At 38.4% G+C, this 24220-nt stretch overlaps 1 protein-coding gene across 1 annotated transcript in view; it reads left to right on the forward strand.

Annotated features, from left to right (window-relative positions):
* Window positions 1-22210, forward strand: part of GRM1 (glutamate receptor, metabotropic 1) — a gene marked incomplete at its 5' end in the record, with an annotated part of 37546 nt that extends 15336 nt beyond the window's left edge. The window contains 4 exons of the mRNA XM_010184629.1: window positions 7726-7972; window positions 14196-14364; window positions 16226-16352; window positions 21260-22210. Coding sequence (XP_010182931.1) covers window positions 7726-7972; window positions 14196-14364; window positions 16226-16352; window positions 21260-22194 — 1478 coding nt within the window. The remainder of the gene's footprint in view (window positions 1-7725; window positions 7973-14195; window positions 14365-16225; window positions 16353-21259) is intronic.
* Between the last annotated feature and the right edge of the window lie 2010 nt (window positions 22211-24220).

A 24220-nucleotide genomic window follows, 5' to 3' on the forward strand; every position in this document is an offset into this window, starting at 1 on the left:
TTACTCCCAAGTTGCATGGTGTACAGGCTGGCCCCGCGAGTTCAGACTTGGCACAGGGCTGGCAGCACTGCTCAGTCTTCTTTCTGCTGCCCAGTGCCTAGTGACTCTGAGACTCTCCCTGCATCTGATTAATGAGTGAGTCAGCAGCTTGTGCAGTGATTTCTTCTCATAATATTTCAACTTCACTGTGGCACTAAAGTATTTGTATATGCCAGCCTCATTCTGGAGTCTTTGACACTAAGCTCTTAAAGCCCTAATGTGCTTACATAACATGATATGGAGAACCAAGAAAGTAAATTTAATTAAAATCTTTTCCCACTGCTGCTGACACACAGGGAGAGACAAAAGGAAGACACTTCTTTTTGAACACTGAAGAATAACATGGCATCCTCACAACAACAGACAAGGAAACTGAAGACAATGGTGATGTTTAGTATATCTAAAAAGGGGACTAATCTTCTAAAGTGTAGGTGTTAGACATCTGAAATGAAGTAGAGCCTGTACCTTGATGGTTGAATTCATGATTTGGTTTCCTTTAGTTGTCGAGTTGACATCTGTGAAAGATATGTTGGTAAAAGTAAGTAAAAAAACTCCAATCTCTTTTAAATTTAATATTAACTTTACTCCAGGAGACGAAAGTTCATTACTTATTTGACCAGCTTTGCTAGAGAAAGTAAATAACCAGTTGCATACAAATATTACTGCAATCAGCATCCTGTTAATGCCTTAGATGGAGAATAATGCAAGATTTTTAGGAGTTTGTGCTGAATGCTCAGCATTTGAATGACTTTCACTTCTCTCTGTAGTTTTGTACAAGAATAGAAGTACACTAATCCCAACTAAAAAGCAGCATTCACCAGATGCAACAAAGTGATAGTATCTGGGAGACCCACAGATTTCCACATGTTCAGAAACAAAATAGCAGGGTATCTCAACTGGCAACTGCAATTGTATCCTTACTTTTCAGGGAAAAATACATCAAATATAATTGCATGAATTGAATCTTTTTGCTTGAGGAAATAAAAACCATTCGAAAAATGGAAGCAAAACCTTTCTCATTTAATGACATCCTGAAAAGGAAGTCTGCAACCCTGTGAACTCCTTTTATTGTTTCATGAGTACTGCAAGATGTCAAATGTTTATCAGTGTGTTTTGAAATCTGGTGTAGGACTTGCATATTGTAAGATCATCCCTCCTTTTAGCTCCCACAGTGAAAGCTCCACTTCCTCTCTTCTTGCCAAAGGGCAGAGCAACTTGCTATACTATGGAGAATGCTGCATTATTTTCTGTAGACTGGTGACATGATGCTCGGAAGGCAGTTAAAGAAAGGTCCCTTTTCTGGAATAATACATCCTTCCTCACACTTAGCTGACAAGTAGTGGAGCTTCATCCAGTCAAACTAATAGTTTACCTACAATGGGAACTGAGTTATCTATTCTATCTTGTGTTTTTTTGATAGCCCTTCTACTCTCCTCCCTATATGTCCTCTCTCTCCTCTCTTTCACTGTATTTAGCTGTTTCTTGAATTTGTCTCCTTGCTGCAAAGATGCAGACATCAAAGTAGGAAGTGAAGGGGTGACCATTACATATATGATCTGCTTTGGTTTAAAAACTGTAATAACTTGTTTCCTGGCAGCAGAAGCCATACCAGAAACAATAATTTATCATGATGGGCCTATTTGTTGTAGGTTGAATAAAGCATTTATTATGGTCTGTGACAAATTTTTCTGTCTCATGAAAATTACAAAGAGTTTTTTAATAGATTGAAACAAAGCCTCTTTTTTCTGACTGTTTTTTGGCTTGGTAAAACACACACACACACACAAAATTCCTCAAACTGTTTGTGGTCGCATTAACTTGCCCATAGGGACAGCAACGTCATTGAGACAGCCCACGACAAGTGAAGCCTGCAGCCCTGATCCACAATCGCTTCTTCTGGTCACCAGGTAGGATTTCCTGGCCTCTCCCTCATAGGCAGTCAGCTACAGCTGGAAATGCCTGGAAAACAAACAGTTATTTCTGAAAACACAACTTCAGAAATTCTTGTAGCTATATCTTTAATTGTGGGCTGAAAGAGATGAGTGTTTGGATTATTTCATATAGAATAACTGTCTTTTACTAATCTGACTTGTTGCCTGTGACTTACATTTGAATATAATGTGTGCTGGGGCATGAGCAGAAGTCCTCTTTATACCATCAAGAGGTGAAGGTTTCATTCAGCCAAACAATATTAACAAATAGAATACAGTTGTTATTAAGAAGGTGGTATGAAGAGAAGAAACCTGTTAGTGCACGGGTTTCAAACACACCATAGTTATACTAATTACATTTAGAGACATTACGATCTGTGTTATTCATTTTGCAGTCCCTTAAAATGAAATTTGTTAAATAATTTTGTTGTTATCTTTGTTGTTAGATAACCTAAGAGATGTTATAAATAGAATGTAAGAGGGAGTGATTTGGCAATATTTGTAAAATATCTGAACAAATAACAGCAAACAAGTTTAAGCAAATGAAACCCTTTGCAAAAATTACTTCATAGAATCTTAGTTTGGCATGTCTATTCAAAGGATTAGCCATTACTAAAGAAAATGAAAAAAAAATTCAAGCGGTTCGTGACAAAACAGAAAAATTGATTACATTTTCTCTCCTATGTGTTCAGAGATAAAACAATAATTAGATATTTAAGCATCCAAATAAAAGTGCCCTAATTTTTCTAAGAAGACAAAAATCCTAAAATTTCACTAAAATCACAGTAAACTAAGTCTGATCATCACCTTTCATGTGCCATTTAGTTGCCAAAATAAGCTCTTACTTTTATGGACCCAGATTTGAAATGACTGATCAGTTCAACATATTTGCCTTCTGCCCTGCTCCTTGCAAGATCCTATTACACAAATTTGTTGTGGTCGAAGTTCGTCAGATCTTCTCTAACATTAAACACTGCAAGATATGTGACTTTCATTGTTTTCCAAGGACAGGCTATGTCACTAACACATCACTACACAAACTCATCTAGAGCCAGATGTGCATGTTTGCTCAGAGTCGTTAGGGGTCCTTTTGTTCTGTTGTTGTTTTTTTAAATTCAGTTCAGTTGGAAGGGACCCACAAGGACCATCTAGTCCAACTGCCTGACTACTTCAGGGCTGACCAAAAGTTAAAGCATGTTACTAAGGGCATTATCCTCATGCCTCTTAAATACTGACAGGCTTGGAGCACCAACTAACTCTCTAGGAAACTCGTTTCAGTGCTTGACCACGCTGTGGTTAAGGCAGTGTGTGTTAGGACTGAAGGAAAGCATGAGAAATCTGCCTTCACAATATCTCCAATGCATACGGACAATTGCTACAAGCCTGGGTACTGCTCTGCCAGTTCATGATGTAACCCCTGCTCTGACACCTTGCATTTGGTGCGGGAGTACTCTCTATTCTTTGGTAAGACTTTGTGCCAAGTTGTTGCACACACAGCCCAAGTATGGGAGATTTCACCTTCCCAATGAAATTGAGCCCTGATTGTGCTTCCAGAATAATCTTTTTGTTTAAATGAGCACTCATATTGAATGTAACCCACCAACATGTTGTAAAACATGAAAATATGATAACTCTTATAATAGTTGCTACCTGGACCAAGACAACAAAATCTCTTTTTATGTGACCTTGAGTGTTTAGCAGATGACAGTTACTACAAACCATAAAACTATCTGCCTGTTCCAGATGAAACATTATCATTTAGAACAATTTTATTCAACAGATTTTGGCTTTTTATTCTAGTCAAGAGTCATTTGTCAACAGACTGTGTTCTTTATCAAATGTGTGTGTTTGTTCAAAATTTACCAACTGGCTAGGTATTGATCAGATTCCTTAACCAAAATGTTTTTAAATTTCTTTCCATCCCAAATCCCTTCCTGCCCTAGCTTTTTCTGAGGACTGCAAAAAACTAATCCTTTGTGCTTAACTTCTTATTGAATATTAACATAGACTTTTCCTAGCTTTACTTTATACATGAAGTTAATTCATTTCTAGCTGTAATTCTGATAGTTTTTCTTAATTTCAGTTTGTCAAGTATTCACACAAGTAACCACTCTGTGCTCAAGAATGCTGTTAGCCCCACACCAAGTTCACAGCAAAGGCACTACGTTAAATCCATGTTTGCTTTACCTTCAGATCCTTCTACACACCTAGCTAACATTTAGTTAGATTTGAGGCATATTGTGATAAAAGGAAAGACTCACAGTGAGTTTCATGAAATTTTGGTCTGTCCTGTCTTCCTTCACTTAACTTTTAGCAGAGTTGGGAGCATTTTTCCGTTGTGTGCAGCCGAAGTGGTGTTTGGGAGGTTTTTTTACTTTTTTGGTTTTTAGGTGTATATGTGTGTATATATACCCTGCTCCTTTTTCAGCTTTAAGATTGACTGACAGAAACAAAGACTAAACCCAAAACTGTAATAAGAAAAAAATTACCCAAACTATTGAGGAACTGTTAAAATGAAATTATTAAAGGAAGATTAGCATTGCATCCAATATAAAAATAAGTATGAAATTTAGGACACCTGAATTCTTCAAGGTCATTCAAAAAAGTAATGGCCTAATTTGAGTGACTTAAATTAATCTAGTACTCACATGACTTATAATTTTTCTTTGCTTAGTGAAAGCTAAGTTCCCTAAAATAAAGGAAAAAAAAAGAAAGCTAACAAAATACTTTTCTGTTTTTATTGTTAATAAAACTTAGTGTTCAAATTAGTCTTTGTAGATAAATGGTTTTTCCTAAATATAAAGGAGGAAGGTAAAATTAAAGTTTCACAGTCCAGAGTTCTGCTTTGCCCTTTGTTACATTTCAAAGGCCTACTGAGGAAAAATACAACTTTTCAGAGAAGCCCCATAACAAACATAATATATTTCTTGCATTTATTGAAAAGCTGTCCTATGAAAACTTAATTGAACATTGATTCCCTCTGTTTTGTCTCTGGCTGAACATAATTACATGATTTAATTTGTTTTTAAAGAAACCTTACATTTCTTACTGATTGTCATAAGTGAATTTTTACAAGCTCAAATGCGTATGTATATTGATAACTTATAATGATGAAAATGAAATAAAAATGGATTTTGACTGCAGGAGTTTTAGGTAAAGCATGACTTCTCAAACTGGATTTACTGGAAAAATATCTTATTTAGACATAGGGATGTTTATACTACTGATCTGTAGATAATTCGTTACCATATGATGCTTCACATGTTGCTTTCCACTACAGTACTATTATTTTTATAGGTGATGTTAAGGCAGTAACCTCTCCATTGTGGGATGATATGCTTGGAGCCTCAATGTAAACCTGATGTTCACTCCTAATTAGTCAAAAGCAAATCCTCCCACAATCAAATATTTATTCTCTTTGGAGATATGCATATTATATTGAAATATGAGAAGTCAAATGCATGCTTTGCTGAGTTAATACATACTAGAGGGAAATGGCTTCTTTTTAGAACATCGACGAGTTATGTTTAGTTTTCTACCTCAGGCAGCCACATAAATGCTTGCCTCAGGAAACATATACGGATGCCATCGTTGTCTCCTGCAAGTGTCACTGTTTTTTATGTTTCTTTTTTTTTTAACTTATTGAGAAATTAAGGAGGTATCTGAGATAAAGTATCAGGTAGCAAACAGTTGACAGTGAGTGCTCTGTGGTATCAGTCATTTTGTGATCTCTCTCATGACTTGAAAAGAAGACTGCCGTGCCGAGCTCAGTGGCTTTGCCCCACTCTTTCACATAGGGATAGAGAAGACATTCGTTTTTTGTCTATAATAAAGCAGAATCAGTCATAAATTAGTGTGTTAATCCTAAGGACCTAATCAGCAGATAAAACACACCTAGAGATATCATATACAGACTGCATTATTAGCATATTCAGGCAACGGATGTCTAGACCATGCTGTACATACTGTATACAGTACAGAAGTGAGGATACATGTAGTGGCATATTCTTTGCTTCCCTGGGTAAATATTCTGTCATCTTACTTACAAGGTTTCTTCTATTCTTTCTGTGTTTCTGCACATGGATCTGAATTGTGTTGGTTTCATGTGATTTGAATGGGAGCTAAGAACCTTCTCCTACAAAGAAAGTGCAGATTTGTTGCCTCTGGGAAATATTTCTCCGGCTGCTCCTTCCTTGGAGGTGCTGGTGGTGAATGTATGGCAGGGAGAGGAGCACATGAATCCATTCAGTCAGGTGATGCTATTTTCACAAGGCTTTTTAAATTCACCATTAGAACTGTTTGATAGGTTCAGCTTATCTGGAAAATAGTTACTGAAGCAAGACTTTCTTGCCTAGTTGCAATGAATGTCCTATGCAGGGGAGACACAGATATATAAACCTAGACATACCTACCTTTGGGATCTGTGCTATCCTAATGAATCCCCAGTTGACATTTCTGAGTTGCAGGGCAAACAAGCTGAGAAGATCTACTGACCCAGAGCCTTTTCCAAGGGTAAATGTAAGGATGGTCTTCATGATTTAATTTGAAAGTTGTATCATACCTATATTAAGGAAAGAAACTACTTTTAACGTCAAAGTTTCAGTAAACTCAGTAGAATTCAGTAGATTTTCCTCTTTTCTTCATATTAAAACGACAACTATCTTCTTCAACCTGGATTTAAGAAGTGTCAGTTAACACCTAGTCTCTCACACATCCTACTTCTCTAGTGTAGACAAGGTGTTACTTAGACAAAGTAACAAGAGACCGGATTGCAAATGCCTGTTAAACACCGAGTAATGTGGGAGGTCTACAGATAAAAACATCTTGCAGTTTGAAGCATACTGTGATAGAATGACTCAGAGGGAAGGAAACAAAACAGGGAGGTTTCTTACTTCCAGCTCCCTCAGGACCCCTGCCGCACAGGTCTGCCATGCCCCAGGGTCAGCGCTGTCTGCATTCAGCAGCTCATAATGGGAAGTGAGGGAATGGCCCAGGACCCAGCAGGATCTGATGTGAAACACAACCACAAATGGTACCCTCTGGCAGCGTCTGCATGTCAGCAGATCAGAGCTAAAACCTAGATGTGAGGAAAACCTTCACTGCCACATTGTTTCTGATCGATGGACAGAGACTTCAATGTCTGCTTGTGCTACAGTTACATAAAAAATCTTTTTGTGTTATGAACTGCATTAGACTTTCTGTAGCAAACACAAATTAGCATATCTACTACTATTACTTTTAGCTAAAATTATTTCTTATAACTTGAGAAGTGATGCTGATTTAGCTTGTTTGCTTATTAAGACTGAAAGGGACATTGCAATCTCGGCCCACCAAAACAAGAGATTTAAAAAGAAAATATTCAAGTGTGACAAAAAGTCAAATCTACAAGCATATTGCTTTTAAAAATTGTTGTAGCTGAAATGTATCATTTTGATGCTGGGCTGTTTAACCCTTCTTAGCATAAATAACATTGTGGGAGGACAAGGAAAAATTCCAAAAAGAACACACAAAAGCTGACAGTTTGATTAAATTGTATTAAACTGGTGCTTTCTCATGAGGTATTTAACTTTCAATGAATTAAAGATTTCAGTAAACAAAAGTGGTCTGGTTCTTTACTTAATGAAAATCCTTGGCTAGCACCTTGTTTGTGTTTCTAAAGCTTTAAAAGAGAAATAAGAAAATCCCTTTTATATCTCATTGCTTTTTCATGTTATTTCGTCTTTGTTTGTGACAATATTTTTTTTTACTATTGTAGGCAATGAGAGCCTAGAAGAAAATTATGTGCAGGACAGTAAAATGGGATTTGTCATCAATGCTATATATGCTATGGCTCATGGGCTACAGAATATGCATCATTCCCTTTGCCCTGGATATGTTGGGCTGTGTGATGCTATGAAGCCAATTGATGGCAGCAAGCTCTTGGAGTTTCTTCTTAAATCCTCGTTCATCGGTGTTTCTGGAGAAGAAGTTTGGTTTGATGAAAAGGGAGATGCCCCTGGAAGGTAAAGACATGTTTCAACTAATTAAACCAGATTATGGGAAGTGGGAATGTTGCTGGGATTGGTGATGGAGATTTCGTCTGTTCTGCTGAAGCATACAGCATGCATACTGTGAGACACAAATTGACTTAATCTGGATTAATTTTACCAATAGCCAGGAATAACACTGGTAACACATGATGTATGGATAGTTACAGCTCGTACTGGGACAGGAACTGCATTATAGCCTGCCAACTTTCTAGTATTTCAGGAGAGGACAAATGTTGTATCTCATAGACTTTTGGTGTCTGAGGTACCACTGAGGCTCAGTACCAGGGTTGTAATATGTATAGAGCCCAATTCAAGTGATTGCAATTTAATGAAGCATTTGCTTGCTAAGGTTTTGAATGTAGGGCTGTAGAGCACAATCTTTACCAACTGGAGCTCTGCTGCTCCAAAAGTGCCCCAGGACATAACACTGCATCCTTGCCAGAGGCTGTTTAGTTCTAACTGCTGAACTCCTGTGTGCCCTCCTTAACTTGTTTCACTCCAAAGAAGATTGTCTGTACCAGAGTTTGACAATAAGTCTAAGTAGAGCAGGATAAATATTTATTTCTTTGCCAGAAGGTACTGTGTTTCACTCACTTAGAGACTGGTAAATTCTAGCTGTGGTAGCTGCTACTGTCTGCCACTCCCTAGCAGACACAATATGCACCCAAGCAATGGGTGAGACAGCAGCTTTGTGGACTTGGACGTCACCTGTGTTTCTGTTACAGGAGCCAGCTGACAGAAATCTTTTCCTCTCCATTTAGTTCTGAGGTCTCTGCCCAACTGTTTTAAGTGTGACACCTCCCAGATATCCATACACTATTTTTGAGTTGTTTCTTTATTTGGGGGTTTGTTTTGTTGGTGTTTGGTTTTTTGTGGTTTTTTTTAATAAATAAATTTAATTCAGCTGCTGAAGTACACAATCCATTATTAACTGAAACCTACTCAAGGGTTGCTTCACTGAAGTTAGTTTTCCTACTGAGTTGTTAAAGTGTTATAAAAGACTCTCTCACTCCATCTTTGGGCTTATTGCATAAATGCATCTGAGTGCCAACACTGCACAAAGAGAGTGCTCTGGAACAAACAAGGATTTGCAGTCTGGCATATGCGGTCAAAGAGTATTTGTAGGATATAGTGGTCTTAAAGCAACTCTTATCTCTATTACTAGCCTTTATTAGCAAAACTGACCAACTTTTTTACCATTTTCTATTTAAATTGCTTTTTATATTTAAACAGTTATACATATAAGCAGCTTGTTACATCTAAACAGTAGTAAAAAGTTGGTCAGTTTGGTCTTCTTGTTGAGTGTTGTGTAATTCAGATTTTCTAAGTCAAAGTTATAGATGACCTAGGTCAGACTTTGAAAGCAGAGGCAAGCAATTCCCTTAGTCAATCACATACTTGTTGATACAAATGCATAAATCAAATCTTTGCACATATAATTTAGATAATACAAATTACTGCTTAGTGTAGCTTTAAGTTTATTACACACTATTTACCTTCATAAAAGCATTACTCCAGCTTTGCATATGGTCCATTGTGGAGCAGCTGAGGGAGCTGGGTCTCTTTAGTTTGCAGAAGAGGAGACTGAGGGGAGACCTCATTCATGTTTATAAATATTTAAAGGGTGAGTGTCACGAGGATGGAGCCAGGCTCTTCTTGGTGACAAACAATGATAGGACAAGGGGTAACGGACACAAGCTGGAACACAGGAGGTTCCACTTAAATTTGAGAAGAAACTTCTTCTCAGTGAGGGTGACAGAGCACTGGAACAGGCTGCCCAGAGAGGTTGTGGAGTCTCCTTCTCTGGAGACATTCAAAACCCGCCTGGACCACTTCCTGTGCAACCTCATCTAAGTGTTCCTGCTCCGGCAGGGGGATTGGACTAGATGATCTTTTGAGGTCCCTTCCAATCCCTAACGTTCTGTGATTCTGTGATTCTGTGATTCTGTGTGTGATGTTTATGTGTAATTTTCCAATTTAGGCCAAATCTTATTTATTATCTTGTCACCTGAGAGCATTTCTGCAACTCACATCAGTACCAAGCATAGAATAAGAATGAACATTTCCGGAATTCAAAATTTGAAGAGTTTATATCAGGGAATTTTTCTGAGTAGGTTAGAATGATAGACCCATTCATCCATTGGTTTGATCTATAACAGGGTTCATTTCTCTCAACTCCCTGGCCTATTTAGAATTTGATGAGTTTTTTTCAAGTAGGGTTTTTTGTTGTTCATTATCTGTATTTTCACAGCTGGAGTTAGCAAGATTGGGCAAGAAAGTTCAATTAAACCTTTTGTTATTCATGCTGTATTCCTTGGCTCAGTCTGTGGCATTTATGACATGGTCAATATCATATCAGAGAATGGTGATGTGTATATGTAATGTGATCTATACAGATTGTCAGGTCTTTGTATGCCAGCAGTGGTTTATGCCCATTCAGAATTGTATTTAGGCCCAGACTAGCCCTAGTGTTTCTACGGCTCCACATGGAAAAACTCTTTGTGGATGAGTGAATGGACCATACAAGTGTATCAAAACCCAAAAGAACTTTTGTACCTCAGCAAAATGAAAAGATAAACACTCCATACAACCACCCTAAATACAGCAAAGAGCCAGACCTGAAATTTCCCCATTTTTTAAGCTTTTTTATGCCAGTGCAAGAATGTTGCACAAATATGTAAAAAGTTTTTTTATATTATGTTACCATATCATATAAGTACATCAACTTCACAAGATGGAATAAATGTATAGTCACTCTCAGAAGGCAGAAACCTTCCTCATACTTTATTTTCAAAATATGTGAGGTTCTTTGAGGAATTGACTCTCAGAAGCTTATAGTTACAATCATCATGGGTAAAGTGGATAGAGATATCTGTAGTTATGTTTGCCTGACACTGACATAATTTCCTGTTTTGAACCCCTAACAGCTTCATCAAACCCTAACCATTTATTTAGATGTAACTCTTTTTCTCTCTCAGGCTCAATTCATGGTTTCAAGCTTTTGTCACAATGAGATTAGAAAACATGAAGCACTTTTTTAAAGGTTTGATTCTTCTGTGCAGAATATTTTCTTTGAGGAGCTTTTAAGCAGAAATGTGAAGCAGACCTTTATCAGAAGGGCACAAATGCAGTCACTTAACTGACTGCACTGCCTCCAAGAAAAATGACGTGGATGTAGCTCTAGAAAATCAACAGTGTGTGCTTATTGTACTGTCATTAAGAACCTGCTGTTAAAATTGCAAAAGTTTTTACTTTCATTGAGTACCTCCCATTTCCCTTCTCAATAGTAATCATATCACTCAAATTCCCAGAAATGCCTGGAGGAGGTGTGAAGGATGAATTAGTCAATACCACATTCTTGTCTGGGCCTGTGCAAAGGGCAGGTGACAGATCCATTTTGAGTTCTTGTCTATTCTAGGATAACTGCCTGCTTTTTGCTTATGGCAGCTATGAAGCAACTTACCTTCAACTTGTATATAAAGGATTTTTTTGTCAAATATATGTCGTCATTTTGGAGTTTGGCTTTATAGGTGGTTATTTTGGACAGTTACATCCCAGCATTGCTCAGCATTGTTGTTTTCTCTTCTGCCTCCCAGGACAGCAAATCTCACTGCCAGTTTGGTATTATGACTATGGATAAAGGTAACTTCAGGTATCTCAGACTATCAGAGTAAGAGTGTGCCTGTGACCAGTTGGCTAATGGTCTGGCTCACTTCACAAGTAACATGTTCATATGACACCACCTATTTGGTCACATCATTTCCCAACATACTAGAAACCTTGCTGTTATATTAAAAGAAGGGTTCCTTTACTTTTCTGCAGAATGTTTTCATGCGTTCTGTAAATGCTGCCATAGATGTGTGAAATCCAGCTGCCTCTATGATCCTCACTCTCTTAGAGCTTTACAACTCTTGTAAAACCCACTTCTTTTAGGATAATAATTTTTGGCTTGGACACAGCCCCAGACTGTTAAAGTTGTACATATGTGAGTGAGGGGATGGGGGAGGTATTCTAGCACTGAGCTTGTCCTTACTCAAAGCAGAAATTTTTCATTAATGAGAAGAAGGAAAGGATAAAGGATATAAGCATGTTTCCATATACCAAATGTATTTGTTAGACCACATTTTTCCACTTAAAATTGAAGCTGCATATCAAAGCCACAAACATTGTACTACAACTTGTCATTATGCAAGACTGTGTAAGAGCTTTTAGTCTGCATACTTCATTCTTTGACAGATAACTGATAGAAAAGGGAACAGTATTATAAGAAAACATAAGAATGGCTTTCAACCTAAAATCATATCCCTGAAATTGCCAACTCTTGATTGATATTGCATTAATGCCACTCTGTGCCTTATAATATATTTTTTCAAAACTGAAAACAATCTGTGCAGGCTCAAAAATTCCATTAAGAGAATGTGAGGTTTTAGTAATCTTTTATTCCTCTTTCTGAATTAATTTTTCAGCCTAGAGTAACTGATTTTGTATCAGTCTAATACAAGGTCACACTAAAATCCAAGTAGGTTCTTCCTGCGAGGAAGAGGCAAGTACTTTCTTCAATGTTCCTCCTGTCTGTTGAGTCTACATTATAAAGTGCATGACTCTTAGAGTTTCTTGCTATCCTGATTCTTCACAATACTGAGAACAGTATTCCCTTTTTTTAATGTTCTTTCTTTGTAAGAACTGGGATATGAGAAGGAATTGTTTCCTAGTGAATTTGAAATCTACCCCTTTTCTAAGCAACTCCCTGATTAGTAGCTGAGTGCCAACCAATGGAGCTGCCTCCTGCTTGGAGCTCTATTGAGCCCAGTGGCGTAAGTCCCTTTTCCCATGTGATTCAGTAGAGCTCTGCAATGGCACTGACAAGGTCTGAGCATGCATATTTGCAAGACCAAGGTCTAAATATAGTTGTAAATATGCACTTCCTTAAATCATCTTTAACTAGAGAGATCCCAAAGACTCAGTTAAGAAAAGCAGACATCTAGAGAGTAATTCTAGCACCTCTTTCCTCTGTAAAGTGCAGAGAGAGTTGAAATTTTGTATGTTTGAACCTCATCAGGAAAAAGAAATGGATATGTCTCTTTGCCCACAACCAAGCATCCCAGTTTTATTTATGGCTCATACTTTGCTTACCTTTCATTCCTAATGCACATGCAGATTAGCAAGACTCAAACAAAAGACTTTTTTCCCAGAGACTAAGACAATCCAGTAGAGAAAAACAAGACAGTAACTCCCAGGCTTGGAAAAGAGAAGATGATTTGTGATTTTGAGCTCCAGTGCTAATTTCTGATTCTCAGACATCTTTCTTGTACTTTTTTAAACAATGCTCTCCCGCTTCTCATCTTAAGAGATCAACTTGTAGGTCTGGCCTCTTTCGTGATTCTTTCTCTCTGTGCAAACTCTAAAATTCATTCCCCCATTCTTGCTTATTTTCTACTAAGAAATCACCATACTTAAGCACTTCTTTGCACAGGTCACATTCTGTGGATTAAAGGAGGAGTAGAGTAATTACCAGTAAGGGATGTGCACACACCAGGCCCATCACATGGAAGGCAACAATGGAGGCAGGGAAGCTGAATGTTTATGGTAGCAGTGTTTTATGCTTCCATTACAGTAGCCTTGGGAAGTTCTCTCCTACTTGCCTAGGGTGAGAAAGTAAAATTTGTGCCTGAGCTGCTGACTTTTCCTGATAGTCTCACTGGGCTGGATAATATAAATAGTTGAACTAGTGCTTACAGTTAACTTATGGCACAGCGGTTCCATTAGTTTGAGCATTTCTACTGATTATTTTAGAGCTCCCAGAAGGGGTTATTCTGCAACCAACCTGTATGTAAGCCCCAAGTGAAAGTTAAAGACACCTTGAAAGATGGCTGAAAAACACACCATTCAGACAGTGTCTACAGGTGCATCTTTAGCAGAGCCTTCTGTCTTTGATGTGCAGTTCTTTCTGGACGCACAACTTTATATCCACAGCTTTATGTAAGCAGGCAACTGGTAATTGTGTGGCAATCAATCAGAGCTGTCATTTCCCATGATTCTGCTGCAAATCCTATGGCATTTTGTGTTGGAATGAAACTCTAGTCCCTGTTGTTAAGGGATGACATTAATATTATGGAAGCACAAGGAGTAGGGCAATGTACATTTTGGTCCTTCATGTTGCAGGACAGTGACTCGCTTTCTCTTTTTTCCCTTGCAGGTATGACATCATGAACCTGCAGTACATAGAGCCCAACCGCTATGACTATGTCCTCATTGGAACCTGGCACGAGGGTGTGCTCAACATCGACGACTACAGGATTCAGATGAATAAGAGTGGAATGGTCCGGTCTGTTTGCAGTGAGCCTTGCTTGAAGGGACAGATTAAGGTGTGCCTCAGACACTTACTTTCTGTTGCAGAAATGTGAATAACCAGTCAGTGTTTTTTCCCTAAACATGAGCATGTTTCTTTCAAGCCAAGGTATAAGACTTCCTTCACTTCCGGAAAGCCAAAAGTGTAGGAAGACTTCTAGATTAACATCTTACTCTTACAATACCATATACAGGCCCATATTTTCTAAAATTGGCCTTTGTAGTGATGCAGAATCTTCTAGTGTGACAGGATTTTAATTTCACCTTATGTGAGAAAGAACAAGATTTTCACTTAGTCATTGTCTACAACATTCAGTGGCTGTGATTCACTTGGGGGCTGGTCCTGAAAATAGTATGACCCATGGGAATCCAGTATTTTGTTCCAGCAATAACATCTGCAAGAAAAAGGAAAAAAAAAAAAGTCTATTTGTATCTCATGTTCACAACAGGAAATATGAAAACACAAGTGAAATCACTCTGTGTTTACCAAACAGTAACACTTTTATCAAGCTACAAATAATTTGCCACCTGCCATGTCTGGATGACATAAAGACATGTTTCACCACTATCAAAATGGTATGGATGCAGTAAGTTTAAAATGGCAAAAAGCCCATTCAGGAAAATCACCTTAGAGCAGACCTTCCTTTCTAATTTCATTTAATAAGCATGTTTGCAGCTTTTTAATTCAACATTGCTACTCTAAGCAATAAGTGATTGATGATTTGGCAAAGGCTTAGTGACATACTCCAGCAATCTTGGAGGGGTAACATTATCAGTATTTACTACACTCCAAAACATCTTTTCCCTGTTTTTGAGATTGTGCAGTTTGTGTATGTGTGTATATGTAAACACTGTGCATACAAATGCCAGCTTCGGCTTCCATTTAATTCTATTGGACTCTATCCACAGGAGGAAATGTCAACAAAAAAAGCCCACAAAACCAGAATTCAAAAAACCAAACATTTTGTATTTCAATACTGCATTTAGCTCTGCATATAGTTGGATAGGAAGATCCTGGAGAGAAGACTGGGGTCCTCTTTTCTGACAAACTGGAACAGAATCTTTGTTGGAGCCTCATGAGCTAGAGATATCCTTAATCTTTATTTCAGCCTCAGTGTAATGAAACTAGGAGTCACGACATGGAAACCATCTTTTCAACATTGGATCATTACACTTAGCAGTCTTCACAGCAGAGAAAAATACAACTTCCAGGGACATTTGTCTCCAAAAGAGTTGTTCCAGAGCATGCTCTTTGTTACCACATATTGGTTTTATTTTCTACTAGGACCCATTACATTCCTTTAGCAGTATATTTTTTAATTTGCTCTTATTTGAATTTCTATTTACACTAGTGTAATAAGCGCCAAAGAGACTTCCATGTAAATTGGAAATTAGGTATGGGTGCCTGTGCTCGTGTGTATATACATACATACATACACATATATATATATATGTGTGTGTGTGTGCATCCATGAAGCACTCTTTGTTCTAACCTTTGACTTTGTTTACTGCTTTTTACGATGTGATAGATATTAAGCTTGGGCTGAGCTATTAAGCATCTTCTCAAGATTGATTGAAAATATAACACTCACCATGCCTGTGTACCAAAGGGAAAATGGTTTTGTACTTTTAATTTAGACCTGCTTCCCCCAAAACAGAATTGAATTGTCCCTGGGGATTATCCTTGAATTCCTAAGCACAAACTTTTATATGCAGGGGTAGATACAGAATCAGGATTCATGTTTTCTAGTTGTTTGAAATGTGTCTTACACAGGAATCCTGTCATAATTTAAACAGTGCCAGTAGTATCTATTTGCTGAGGAGGCTTCTGTGTTGTCTTATAGTGGATCATAGCTGAGGATGTATTTTGCATTACAGGTGATCAGGAAAGGAGAAGTGAGTTGCTGCTGGATTTGCACGGCTTGCAAGGAGAATGAATTTGTTCAGGATGAATTCACATGTAAAGCCTGTGAGCTTGGCTGGTGGCCGAATGCTGACCTGACAGGTAGGGACATGTCCCTCCAAATGCATTCCCATTTTACATGGAGAATGGTGTGTGGTGGAGAGTAAGGTGGCAGCATGCATAAACACGCATCCCAGTGCAGTTTAGAGTGAGTGAAAGGTGCTGTAACTTTTGGCTCAGTTCAACAGCAGTGACAATAAAGACAGCAAAATTTCTGCCAAGAAGAAATTATATAATTTGTCTGATCCTCACCTTCAGTTAGCATAAACATTGATAAAGCTGTTTAGATTACTAATGAACTTAGCAGCATTCGCTGCAATTTTAGCACTGATTATCATAAGAGCTCAGTGCATTCTTGTCAGATTGACTCGATACTCTTTCTGATCATTCTACCACGCAATTAGTGATACTTTATCTGTGATTTTAGACCATTCAGTAACTGAATATCAGACTTTAATTTGGTATAAAGATCATTCTCACTGCACTTGCGAGCCAGAGGAACATCAACAAAATCCTAAAAAAGGCTGTCAGAAGAAAGGGAAATAGCTAGAATTGGTCTCCCCTGTGTATATGCTTTGGATGAGTTGTATGCTATGGCATCTTTCTGTTATTTTGTACCTATCAAGGACAACCTCCACACTTGCTCTGGGCTTTGCAGTAACCATTATCCCAAGAAAATAGATTTAATGCACTGAGAAGTACCACTTTGACCTTGAGGTTTGCTTTGTATCCCTGTAAAAGACTACTGGCATCTCTGCCCCATGCAGATGTCAGTATTCAGCAGGGCATCGTTCCTAGTCAGAGAAACAACCTGACTACCTACCTGAAGATCAGATATGCAACTTATCACATCTTTGTCCTTTAATAAGACTGGCTGGAAGCTAGATGATGCTGTAGTATCTAACACATAGACGAAGTACTCAAATCACCATTCAAGTACCTTGATTAAATAGTTCCAAGAGGTACTGTTAAGCTAGTCACTGAAGCCAAATTGAGCTTTCAGAAGATTTGTTTAGAGAGGGAAAGCTGGCCACTTCCCCAGCTAAAAATATATTATGAATCACAATAAACTGTGAAACTTGACCCATTATCTCTCTTGGCTTCCTGTGACAAATAAGCTGTGGCCATGTCCCAGATGTGTGAGTATCTGCCTATATCTCATCCCTTTCACCCTAAAGCCCTCACACACACCTTCTTCCCTCTCTCTGGTGTGTAACTGAATCCACTCCAAAGAAGTTTTGTCAGGATACAGAAATCAGTTATACATCATTCAGTTTCTTCAGATTTCATGTAAGAAGAGTTCTTGAAAAACACTTTCTGTAAGGGCCCCAGTTGTGGAAAAACATCTTGTATTACCAGACACCAGAAAATCCACAGCACCCTTCATAAATGTCCTGACCACTGAAAAAGCTCATATTCAACTGCCACCTCCTAGGACACCAGTTTCTGTTAAATTTAAAGCAGATATCCATAGACAACAGGGTTCTGTTAGTCTGGGAGGTTCACAGAATTGTTTGTATCTACTATTCAGGGAAGTGTATCTACTGTTCAGGGAAGAAAACTGGGACTTGTTTTTAATCAATAAGGCAGAACAAGAACATAGTGAGAGATCAATGTGCACTTGAGCGAATATGGTTCACAATCCTACCAGCTGCCCAAAATAGCTCAAAAGGGGGCATGTCAAAATGACAAGCACTGCTGAAAGCAGTGAGGAAAGCATCAGTGCTGGAAAAAATCTCAGGGGCATGTTGCAATCTATTAACTTTTAATGAAATCAGTAGATGACCTGCTGATTTGTGCTTCTTCTCAGCAAGGAGACTGGACTGCTGCTGTTCTAAAATCCCAGTAACATCAGCCAAATGACAGCACAGCCATCGACTTATTTCCTAGAGATCATCAAAATGGCAGTCTGCTCTTGTGCAGCTTCTTCATTCTGTCTTATTGAGGAAAAAAAATAAATAAATTAACCCCTGCAACTCATTTACTTAAATTGCAGTACATAGTGCAAAGTTGTGAAGAGAAGCTAATGCTATTCTAACCTTTAGAAAAGGATGACTGAGCTAGATAAACTTTGGCTGTTGAATTTTGTGGGTACCATTGGTACCATTTAACTTGGAATTCTCTTTTATTGCCAGGATTTCTCCCATCAAATGTGTTTTTATAGCTTGCTTTTATGTGTTGTATTCATACTGTGCCAGTCACCATAGCATCTAGACACAGAGATTAACATCTCACATTTCAGAATCTTTTTCCCGTTGCCTTAAATCTGAAATGCTAAACATGTGTGCAGTTTTAGTCCCATTTTCCATCACAGGTGGAAGTTCTAAAATCCTTAGTCCTTTCAAGAAATGTGAAGCACATACTAACCCATTTCCTGAGACATGGTTTTCAAGGTGCTCATTCTCTCCATTTGAAATTAGTCTATGTTGCTCAGCAATCCTTTTCTGACATCTTAATTTTATGTTTAAATACATATATATATTTTTACATTGCTTCCCTTAAATATGTGTACAGTAAAGAGGAGTCAGCAGGCACAAAGGATTGCTCACCACATATGATAAAAACGTAACTTGACAAATAGTCACTAAAATCAGTATCTGAAGGCCTTGTGCCAAGAAGAGATAACCCTTATAGTATCAGAATCCAACATAAGAGGAATGAATGTCAAGCTAGTAAACTCAGTTTACATAAATCATCTTAAATAAGCAATAAAATAAGATAGGACAGGAAGTTTTACAGAGTTACTATGAAATTAATCATAAAGCTCTGGGGCCATCAGTTACCTGGGATGTGTTAATGATCGCAGAAAACTACTTGGATTGTCTTATTGACTTTGCAGTATGAATATAATTTAAAAAAATAAATTAAAAATTGATTAGCCTCCTGCTCTAGGAAATGATTCATGGTTAAAGTGCAGGGAAAATAGTAGATGAAAGCTACCAAGCAGCTTTTTATTAGAAGCTATTAACTGTTAAGCTTTTGCCACTAATTCTCTGATTTGTTGAGGTTTAGGTTAGTTGTGAGAGTTTTGGGGGGATTTTTGTGTTGGTTTTTTTTGTGTTTGTTTGTTTGTTTTTTGTGGCGGTTTTTGGATTTGGTTTTTGTTGTTGTTTTTTAAGAAAACATATACATACACCATTTCCTGAGTATCCTTCTCCAGTCTCAACAAGGTTCCCTAGCCCACTTTCTTCTAGCTGGGAAATGACTCACCTTCTCAGGTGCTGACAACCAACAACTCATTGCTGATATAAGTGTTTTAGGTGTTTTTTTGCAATGTTTGTAGCATATGTGGCTCTTGGGGCTTGCTGGTGCATAAGAATTACACTGATTAAATGAAACAGATTTCTAAGACCTTACACAGGATAAGCTTAAAGCAATTGATAGGCTTAACTACCATGCTGAATCAGGGCTAATGCTCTGAAAGTATCATTTAAGATAGAATGAGTATGGCTTCATGTTGCTAAGCTTAAAGTCCACATTGAAACTTAGCCTTTCCAGCAACCACAGGTTGGCTTCTCATCTATGAAGAGCTTTTCATGTATTAATCAATGAGAAGAAGCTTCTGATTCTTAGTCTTATTAAATCAAAGAAGGAGCCAACTTCTACTCAGGGCTTCTGTGGCCAATGGCTAGAAGTTCTTACTTATAATAAAAAGCTTTTCCTTCATATTCCATTAATGAAAATACTGGCTGGAAGAATGGGTTTTCTCACCTATCTGAGTCTCGAACAGACCATTTTGAGCAAAACAGAATTCCTTTTCTTTGTAAAATAAGACCTCCAGTTGCACGTACTATCATTTCTATTGCTTTTGATGTTATGGGTACATGTAACATCATTACCTGTAGTTAAGTAGAAGCAGTACCTGTAGTTAAGTCAGTCCAGTACTCAGAGACAAACAGGACAGAATTAGACATTCTTTCAGTTCATATGACATTGGCAGACATTAAAAGGTTAAGCAGAAATTTTCCATGTCAGAACTTTGCCTCAGGCTGATATTTTTAACTTCAACAAAAAACATTTTTTCGTCTTCTGTATCTCAAAATGAGGTTACACTGAAACTGTTCAACCTCTATCCATACCTCTGCTTACTTCTTTTGTATTTGGAAAGAAGGACTTTACATTTTGGTGGAGGTATCAGTTGGTAATTTTGTGTCACCCTGTGTAAGATGCATATAAATTGAGCAGAACTGTGGGCCTCAGAAGCTTTTAGTTCATATAGGTTGGTTTCTGCAGATGTACTCCATACTGAGGAGGAAAGGGCTGAGCATAACTTCCGCTCAGTATACTATCTGTGCCCTTGCTAAGATTTAGTAGCAAAACTAAGAGGGAAAAATGCCTCCCTTACAAGCTTAAACAGAAATATACTAAGAATGTATGGTATCTATGGTGTAGTTGCATTAGAACTGTGGATTTATTACTGTTTTTCTGCTCATAGATCTCTAAATAATTTCTATTAGATCTCTAATTAATTTCTTTTATCTATAAAATCACGCTCACAAAAATGTAGTGGGTCAAGTTATGATTTTGATAAAGATTAAAGTAAGTTAGTCTGAAGAGGTCAAAAAGCTACCCATACTGATCTGTAACAATCCTTTCCCACTGAAATAAAGGGATATTGCTGAGTTTGTCTGGCTGTTTACAGCTCTGGATTTGATATGCTGGGCTTGTCAGCAGGTATCTCAAGAAAATTTATTAAAAAATTTCAAAATATCATTTTCCTTTGTAGCATCATGAGCAAACATTTGGGACACACAAAACTGATGACTGTTTTTTGAACATATTTCATCCAAACATTGCCATGCCACAGTTCACTCCTTTGTAAAATGTTTTTAAATATCCATGGCACATAGGAATAAGATAATGTTTGGATTATATCTGGAGCCAGGAAAAAAAAGTTCTTTCTTCAAGCAGCTACCTTTCTAACACTGTTTCTTTTCTGTACACTGCAGGCTGTGAACCCATCCCTGTAAAGTACCTCCAGTGGAGCAATATAGAGTCTATTGTGGCTGTGGTCTTTTCCTGCCTGGGGATCCTGGTCACCATGTTTGTCACCCTTATCTTTGTGCTCTACAGGGACACCCCTGTTGTCAAATCCTCCAGCCGGGAGCTCTGCTACATTATCCTTGCTGGCATCTTTCTGGGTTATGTCTGCCCTTTCACCCTTATAGCTAAACCCACCACAACGTCCTGTTACCTCCAGCGCCTTCTGGTGGGTCTCTCCTCTGCCATGTGCTATTCTGCCCTTGTGACCAAAACCAACCGCATTGCACGCATCCTGGCAGGCAGCAAAAAGAAGATCTGTACCCGCAAGCCACGTTTCATGAGCGCATGGGCCCAAGTAGTCATTGCCTCCATTTTGATAAGCGTGCAGTTGACACTGGTGATTACGCTGATTATTCTGGAGCCCCCAATGCCCATCCTCTCCTACCCCAGCATTAAGGAAGTTTACCTTATCTGCAACACCAGCAACCTAGGCGTCGTGGCTCCTGTGGGCTACAATGGACTCCTCATCATGAGCTGCACATACTATGCCTTCAAGACTCGCAATGTGCCTGCCAATTTCAATGAGGCCAAGTACATTGCATTCACCATGTACACCACTTGTATCATCTGGCTGGCCTTTGTGCCTATCTATTTTGGGAGCAACTACAAGATCATCACCACCTGTTTTGCAGTAAGCCTGAGTGTGACAGTGGCACTGGGGTGCATGTTCACTCCTAAGATGTACATCATCATAGCCAAGCCTGAGAGGAACGTCCGCAGTGCCTTCACCACCTCAGATGTGGTGCGTATGCATGTCGGGGATGGCAAGGCACCTTGCAAATCCAACACTTTCCTCAACATATTCCGGAGAAAGAAGCCAGGGGCTGGAAATCCAAAGTAAGTGATTGACTGCAGGCACAAATATATCTGTATATGTCCTTCTCTTTGCTGTCCAATCTTGATTGACTGTAGTCTGCTGAATAGTAAGGTATGTAACAGTTTTTCATGTCATGTGTAGCAGAAAAGTTGGAAATGGTCCCTTAGATCTGAGCCTCAGATAGATATTGACATGTTGCTTCTTATTTTCTCTCCTGCTCTAAAGGCAACCATGTACACAACCCCCTCTACCTCTGGGGCAGGTCAGGCAGTGGCAGAGTAACCAAGCTTTATTTGCAGCTTCTCTTATCTCTCTGTCCATGTGATGGGGATCTCACACCCCTGTGTGCAGTTGCTCTGCATTATGTTCAAACTGAGGTGCTATTGTAGCCTTTTGGAAAAGGGGTCCAGAAATCTATGTCTGAGTGGTTGTAAATCACACGTACTTGTCTAAGGCCACTGGGATGTGTGTGTGTGAAAGCTGGGGATTGAATATCAGCTTTTAAGGTAGCGTATTGTGACATTCCTCATGGTTGTGATCCAAAAACACCCTTCATACTATCTTTATGCTTTATTTAGTATTCAGAATTATGAGCAACACTCTTAATCATCATTAGTGTAAACTTGTTCGTGTTCTTAAACCCAGTGTTGGTGTTAAAATTGCAGAAGTCAGTTGATGGTGAAAATGAACTTGCATCCACATCTATTGAACTTGTTATTTTCCTTGCTAATAATTAAAAGCAACCCAGCTGCAGCAGAGGGGAGAGAGAACTGTTACTTCAAACAGCATCTCCCTGTGAGCAGCTGTCTGAACATTTGCATTCTTTATTATCTTAGTGCTTTTTAATCTTTAAAGAAGCACCATAGGGCTAAACATGAGCTTAGATAATTTTTTTCCCAATTAAAAAAAAATTACCAAAATAACAAAGAACCAGTGAAGCCTACATTTCTGAGCTTTCTGATACAATTAAAATTCTGTTAATTTCCAGCTATTTGGGATCTATAGGTTTCTCTGAGTCACTCGAGTTAGTTTTGATTCAGTTTGCAGAAGAGTGATTTTTGTATGTCCTGCAGATAGAAGGGATAAGGACGGAGGTAATACCATAGAAAACCCATGCTGTGATCAATTTTGCCTTTATGCTATTTCAATACTTTTTATTTTGTTGCCAGACAGGGGGTCAGAAGAGAAGGGAATGAAGACATAAGCAACCCAGATATACAGCTCAGTGTGGCATGGAGGCCATAAGACTGCTGGCTCCTGAGCTAGACAGAGAGGGAGCTGGGAGTGGCTGGGAGCCCTGGAAGCCCTTCATGCAGGGAGATGGCCAAAAATTTCTGTAGCTCAAGATCTTGAATTTCATGCAAATAGAAAGTTGAAGTCTGATCCAGCCTTCCTCTGACTCTATGGAAGTTGGATGGGGTCTTACATGTCTGTAAGAAACTACTGTGGTGTCTCTACAGCATAGTCTCTGGCTAATGCTGTTGATATCTTTAAGATTATGTCTGATTTTTAAAAGAAAGACTATTGAGTATTTTAGATCATGGGAAACTTAGTAACTACTTCTTTGTTGTTCTTCCTGTTATTCTACTTTCATAAAAAAAATTGTACTTTAAAAGATCCAAATGCAGTATATTTAGAATACAATTCATAATATGAGAAAATATTTTATCCTGTTCAACAATCAAGCTTCTACTCAGCATCATCACCTTAAAAAAACACAGGGCATACCTGAACTTTTTCGCAATTTGTTTGTTGCATAATTTTAGTAAGATTTTCTTGACCTCTCTGCTGAGCCTGTGTGAGTAGTATGAAGCAAAAAAAGCCCTGCAGGGTTTTAAGGTCAACATCTAGTTAATATGCTTTTTTTGTCTCAGGTCAAGCCTCCAGATCTTTTACACTGCAAAATCCCAACCTCTGACTTAAACCTCTCGTGCGGCTACTGCTGTGTTCTCCACCTAAACCAGCACAGATGGGATGATAGACTTGCTGATGGAGAAGGACAGCATACCTCTCTTCACATCGACACTGAAAGCAGTGTAGTATACAGACA

The sequence above is a fragment of the Mesitornis unicolor genome, unplaced genomic scaffold (genome assembly GCF_000695765.1).
Source record: "Mesitornis unicolor isolate BGI_N332 unplaced genomic scaffold, ASM69576v1 scaffold4605, whole genome shotgun sequence".
Taxonomy (NCBI): Eukaryota; Metazoa; Chordata; class Aves; order Mesitornithiformes; family Mesitornithidae; genus Mesitornis; species Mesitornis unicolor.